This window comes from Platalea leucorodia, assembly GCF_965183815.1.
Source record: "Platalea leucorodia genome assembly, chromosome: 8".
In the NCBI taxonomy this organism is placed as follows: domain Eukaryota; kingdom Metazoa; phylum Chordata; class Aves; order Pelecaniformes; family Threskiornithidae; genus Platalea; species Platalea leucorodia.
The window spans coordinates 47,239,474-47,245,915 of NC_138830.1; the positions used below are offsets into that span (position 1 = coordinate 47,239,474).

General features: G+C 47.6%; 1 protein-coding gene across 1 annotated transcript; it reads right to left on the reverse strand.

Moving 5' to 3' along the window:
- Window positions 1–890: 890 nt before the first annotated feature.
- On the reverse strand, window positions 891–5,868 carry LOC309594441 (uncharacterized protein). Its single transcript, XM_082320244.1, has 2 exons — window positions 5,543–5,868; window positions 891–3,320 (listed from the first exon to the last, which is right to left on the reverse strand). The coding sequence occupies exons 1-2, from the start codon at window positions 5,855–5,857 to the stop codon at window positions 1,815–1,817; spliced, it is 1,821 nt and encodes a 606-aa protein (XP_082176370.1). The 5' UTR covers window positions 5,858–5,868; the 3' UTR covers window positions 891–1,814.
- Between the last annotated feature and the right edge of the window lie 574 nt (window positions 5,869–6,442).

Consider the following 6,442-nt stretch of genomic DNA (forward strand, 5'->3'; position numbering starts at 1 on the left):
CCAGTTTTATTGCTGAGCATGATGTTACATGGTACGGTATATCCCTTTGGCCAGAGCAGGTCAGCTGTCCCAGCTGTGTCCTCTCCCAGTTACTCATTGATGGGTGGGGAGTATAGTTAGAAAAAGAGAAAGCTGTGACACTGCACAAGCACTGTTCAGCAATAGCCAAATTACTGGTGTATTAGCAATGATTTTAGCCACAAATCCCAAACACACCACCCCAGGGGCTGCTATTAAGAAAGTTAGCTCAAGCCTAGCCAGACCCAGTACAGAAGTATTGCGTGCACGTGTTCATGATCTCTGTTTCTCCCAACCCCACCCAAAACTGAAGGCAGTCCTGTTGATGTTTGTTAGCTGTGTCAAAGTTTTATTCCTCCTACACTGCTGGAATCAGGTGATGACAGGACTTCAACAATTAGTTGGTCAAAAAGCAGATCTTTACATTTTAGCTCCTTAGGTTTTTCTTTGAATTTTTGGGGGACGAAAGTCAATATAAACAATTTATACTAAATTAATTTCAGCTAATATTTTAACTATACATGAAACAACAAAACATTCTTAGCATTGAAGTGCTACTGGAAAAGTTACCTGAAGCAGTATTAAAGTAAACTGTCTTTCTAGGTAACCAGTGTATAAAGAAACATTGACGATTGTGCTGAAAGATAGTACCAGTGACTCTGTGCTTTTCTAAATTTAATTAAATGTTGTGTATGACAGAGGTTCTCAAGGCTGGGATTCCAGCTTACAGCTGATCTGATCTAACAATACTGCTCTCTTTCCTTCTCAGCACAATGCTTTTCATGCAGCGCTCCCACCTACAGGATATCCCTTATCCTGGCTCTAATACTCACTGGGACCCTTCTCTGACTTGATCCCCCCCCCCCCCCCCCCCCCCCCCCGCCACTAAAATGGCAGAGAATGGTAGTTTTTTCCCTTCATTTTAGTGAGATGAACTGGCTTACAGAAAAGTCCAGTGAACTCCAGAGCTGGTCCAGAGTTACATAGCAGGAACAGGAGCAAGGGAATTGGCAGCAGTAGCTGGATCTCCCTCTTCTGGTAGCAGTGAACAATTACGACGAGCATCGATGTGCTTCTCTTGAAATTTGTGGTGGTAGCCACAAAAAATTCTAACAAGTGGAGACAGGTATAAAACCTGTAATACAGGTTATTGCCTCTATAAGAGCTAAAACTGTTATTCCTAATGCAAAAATAAAACCAGAAGTGTTCACAGGGCTGTTAACTTCTTTAAGCTAAAGGGATGTTATCAAACTTTCTAAACTTATTTTCAGCTGAAAACAGGAGCAAGATTAGCTCAGAGCACAGCTTCATAGGAACGTAATGAGTTAACAGAAGTACACTCCAGTATAGTATTTGTAAAGCTATCAAGTTGGGTCTTCCAGTTTAGAAACATTTACCTGTTTCTATCATTGTATAGCATGCTATACTTGAAGAATACTCCAGGAATAGGTCTGTAAAGCAGGGGAAAAAAAAAAAAGGTAGAAGTATGCTTAACTGAAGAAACCTTCTGGCATTAAGTACAGAAGGAATCTGGCTAATGAATTAAATTGGATTAAATTTATGGAAGTTGCCTATGCTTGAGAAAGGAGACCATTCAGGTTTCAGTGCTAAAGGTTCCAGATGAGAAGGAGCCATTAGGAATTTGCTTACTACTTCCCTTTTTTACGGTCCAAAAGCAGTGGTATTTTTTTCTTTTAAACTGTTTTGACAAAGCTAATCATTGCCTTGAAAAGATGATCAAGGCCACAAGTGAGAGGAAAAAACCCAGGCAGATTACAAATACAGCACTGGTAGAATCAAGTGTGATGGCATAACATTCCTTGGTCGGTTTTGTCAATAATGACATAAGGCTCCTGAATTTCATTTACTTTTGAGTTATAGTTCTCCAGCTTTACTTCACTGGATTCGGGAGAGTCACGTTCAGGCTGCAAGACGTTCCTTCTGCCCTGTGCACTGGTCCTTCTTATGTGTGAAGACCGAACATCAATACTTTGTGGTGGAATGTAGGTGAGGTTAGGGGGCTCTCTGATGTGTCTGAAGCACTCAGAAGCGGTATGTGCATTAGGAGTATCCATTAATAGTCTCTTGCTATCAGAACCAGTAGTGGAATCCTCCATGTTCGCAGTAGTACAGCATGTATCTGAAGATGGCTCAATATGTGCAGCTGCTCTGTTCTGCATCTGACCATTAGTCAGATATGTATGTTTTATTTTGGAGTGATTAAATTCTCTTACATGCCTGTCACTTGTACTTGCATATGACACTGACTCAGGTTGGCCAGTTTCCTCTACTGGATACATAAGGTCTTCCTGAGTGTCCTTGATTTGTAGTTTTGTGAAGGTTAAAGACAGCTCACGAACTTCATCTTCCTTAGGGACACTGCAGTTTTGGACAGATGCAATGTCCTTGTACGGCAGAGACTTCAGCTCATTGGGTTCATCTGCGGGGTCCAGGTCTATGCAATTTATGGCATCGTTAATTTCTGCTACAATTGATTCTTCAGGGACTTCTTGAGCTTTGTACTCCAAAGTGTTTTTGCTGTCACAAGAGCTGTCAGCAAATATTGCAAAGGCTGGCGGACCGCTTGCTCCTGGGGAGAGTGGCACAGGCCTGATCTCATTTGCAGTTGACTCTGCAGTGACTGCCAAAACACATTCTTCACTTAGACTAGCTCTTGGCTTTTTTTCAAAAGCTTTTGGAGAAAGATTCTCACTGAAAATAGGTGTTTGTCTTATGACAATGTCACTATATTTGATCAAGAAGTCCTCGCTGTCTGAGCATTTGCCCGGAAAATGTACGGTGTTAATGACTTGCCTTTGGTGTTCTTGAAGCCTGTTAGTGGATTGAGTAGCCGCTAACTGAGGCACGTCATCTTTGATCTTCAGATTCCCAGCAGCTTCAAAGGATATACTGCTATTAGTTGAAGACTTCTGTTGAGTAGCAAGGCACAAAGATGTCTCACTGTTCTCTTTATCTTCTAGATTTTCAGCATCTTCTCTCTGGGGCGTCTGATCCTCTTTGTCCTTATCTCCATGATGCCAGTGCATTTGTGTTCGTTTCTGTAGGGTCTTCTCCAAATTGCCATGTTTTTCTTCATTTGTCATTTTGAGGATGGTTTCACACTCAATTCTTGCCAGGAATATTTCAAATGCAGTCTGCTTTGTTTCCTCATTGTTTCTCTTTTTGACAAGTGAAAACTCTGTTGCTGTTGTTGCAATGTAACCTATTTTCTCCAGTACTGTTTTTACAATGTCATCTGGGAGCACAGACTGAATATAGTAGACAAAATTACCGGTGAATGTCTGAAACAGAATGCAACATTGAAAAACAGATGAACACTGGGGGGGTGGGGTGGAGGGAAGCGTGAAAAACTTCCCAAAAATCAAAAGTACTTAAAAAATTACTCAAATCTTTAAAAAAACCCCTATGTTCTAAAAGTCTGAATTTTGAATCGAAGTGAGTGAGGCTTTCTATCAGCATTATTTTGTCAGCCTCTCAAGCATTATAACTTTGCTATAGCACATTAATTTCAGTGAAGTTATGCCGGTTTAAACCTGCTGACATACTGGCTAAGAGCATCAATATTCAAAAAGGAAGAGAGTAAGAAAATCATTTTAGTCGAACTAGAGAAATTCAGAAATAAGTCTTATGTGCTCTACTGAAGAACAGAAGATTGTTAAACAAACGAAGATTCATAGAACAAATCACTGAGGTCTAATCTTTTCCTAAAGACACAGACACGATGCACTCAGTTAATCATATTTCTTAACTGGTGACAAGACTCCAACGCTTTCTTTTTCCATGGTTCAGACTTCTGCTGTAACTTTGCTACCCCTGAATTAAGTTGCCATTTCTCTGAAAGCACCTTTTTGAAGGGAGACTATTCTAGCAGAAATATTGCCAAAACACGCTCTCTTTGCACAAGCTATCTGCAAAACATGACTTGAATAAAACGCTGCTGCTGTCTAACAACTTAAATAATCATTCAACATTTGCTCGGTTTTGGAGCTACCCCAGACATGAGGCCTAGTTTGTAAACTGGAAGTGGTTTTTGGTTTTGTCTGAAATGCTATGATAGGAGAGACTATGTTGACCTAAGCACGACCAACTCCAAGCAAGTCAGAACAGAAGGGAGGCAGGAATGCAAAGTCAAGACTTCCAGAACTGGCGTACCTTTATTTTCAGGCCTCCCAGCTTGAGACTGACTTAAATACTTCCTAAGGCTGAGACCTAAGCACTGGTCTCACAAGCACAAGTTTGGGGGAGAACAAAACTGACCCCCTAAAAGGCCAAGTATAAGACAGCACTGAGCCTCAGTCCATTCTCAGATAAAGTTGTCAATGGTGCCTTTTACCATTGAGGGAAGTAAGGAGAGAGGAAGTAAGGGGGGGGGGGGGGGGGGGCATGATATCAGAGTGGGTGAGAGGCAGGAAATATGTGAAGTAGTATTCTGCATATGACCAGTAACTTTTTATCAAACCTGTATGTGCACAAGATACTGGTTGTTCTCCAACTTGTGCCTTGCAGTAGAATTATTTCAGGCCTTCAGCAGGCTGTCTTGCACTTTGGATTATGCACAGTGGTCTTCAAAACTTGATTTTAATGAAGCCTAGGATTCTTGTGTTATGAAAAGCTGAGCCCGCTGACTGTAGACCTGAATATCTTATGCTTTGCCCTGTTTTAGGGAGATGAATGAGAACAGGAATCTACAGCTGTTCGAGAATCTGCAAATGAGACCTAAGGGCACAAAGAAGGAAAGAAATGGCTTTTCCTCACCAGCACCTGTTGCTGCAGGAAGGGAAATAAGTTTGCATTTTGGGTGTTCAGGGATTTTGCTTAAATACAAGTAGATTTTGCATGGGTTGAAGATTGCTGTCTCTTCTGGGCAATGAGATGTGTTCAGTGTGCTAGGGAAGCAGGGTAACCTTGACCACCTTGCTGCAAAAAGCAACTGCATCTCCTCTTTCGAAGGGGGTTTGCCTGCCCACTTTACCAGCTGCAGTCACCAGAGCTAGGATAGGTGGTAAAATCACTGGACCAGAGAGGCCCACCTGGCCTTTGGCATCAAACTGTTAGCAAAAGCAGTAACTAATGCTAAAAAGCATCCCCTCCTTACAGGCAAACTAAGGTTAAAACTGAGAGTAATGAGAGTCTAAGCCTTTCATTGTGCTATTTACTTCTCTACCGTCTCACAATAACCGAAGGGCTCCGTTTCCAAACGCTCGAACTGCTCAGCGCTCCTGGGGAGGCCCTGAAGGCCCGGCCTCGGCGAGGACAAGGCCTGCAAAGGCCAACGAACACCCCGCAGCACACTCGCACCGCTCAGGGTGCCCCTAACCCGTTCAAAACGGGCTCCTAAACGCTGCCCCTAACGCCCCGGGGCGCGGGCGCCGCTGCCGTGCTCCCTGCGCCACAGGCCCGGGGAAGAGGCCTCGAAAGCCCGCGGCCGCCAGGCCCCGAGGCCGGAGGACCCCTCCCCAGGGCCGGCTGCGGCCCCTGCCCGAGCTCCGCGGCGCTTCCCTACCTTCAGCGACCTGATCTCCTTCCGCCACGGGGAGAGGAGCAGGTTGACGCAGAGCAGCTCCAGCACCTCCAGCGCCTTGAGCAGGTCGCGGAGGACGCTGCCGCCCCGCTCGCCCCGGGCCCGCCGGCACCGCTCCGCCACGCTGCACACGTCCAGGGCGCCGCGCCGCCGCGGGCCCAGCAGCCGTCGCGCCCTCGCCTTCAGGGAGGCCTCGTCGCACACCGCCAGCTCCCCCTCCGCCCCTCGGGCCGCGTAGTAGGCCAGGTAGTCCCGCAACACCTCCTCCTCGGCGGCCGCCGCCGCCGGCTCCTTCATGGCGGCGTCAGACCGGCCGGGCCGCCGGGCCGCGGCGCCGCTCGGCCCGCCATTGGCCACTCCGCCGGCGCGCCGGGCGGTCAGTGGCGCCTCGCCGTGTCAGTCAGGGCGGGGGGCGGGCGCCCCGGCGAACCGAAAGCGAAAGGCGGGAGGGCGGAGGGGGCGGTGCCGCGCGGGGCCGTGCCGGGCGCTGCGCGCGGGCGGTCGTCGCCTCAGTACGGGCGCGTGGCGGCGTCGCGTGAGGGCGCGGCGTTGCCGCCACCGCGCTGAGGTGAGGCCCCTCGCTTCCCGCTGCGCGGCTCCGGCAGCGCTGTGTCACCGGTCTCCGCGGGCCCGCTCCTGCCTCTTTCCTCTGCCGTGGCCCCGGCTGCTCTCCCAGCCGGCCGCGAGCCCCCCGGGGGGCGGTGTCCGCTGCGGGCACAGGCCTGGGCAGGCGAGGCCCTGCGCTCAGGGGCTGGTGTGAGGGTGAAAGCTGCCCTAATGGTAATTGTGCTGTGGGGTGAGATGAGGCCATCTGTAACATAGCATGTTTCTTGTGCCTGTTTTGTTATTATTTTTATTGTATGTTGCCTCTGGATTCCTGGA

What these genes read in the sequence shown, in the direction of transcription:
- LOC309594441 (XM_082320244.1), bottom strand. Translation starts at nt 5,857, where the DNA reads ATGAAGGAGCCGGCGGCGGCGGCCGCCGAGGAGGAGGTGTTGCGGGAC. An exon ending in AGGAGATCAGGTCGCTGAAG is followed by an intron (nt 3,321 to 5,542) that starts GTAGGGAAGCGC and finishes ATTCTGTTTCAG; the next exon opens with ACATTCACCGGTAATTTTGT.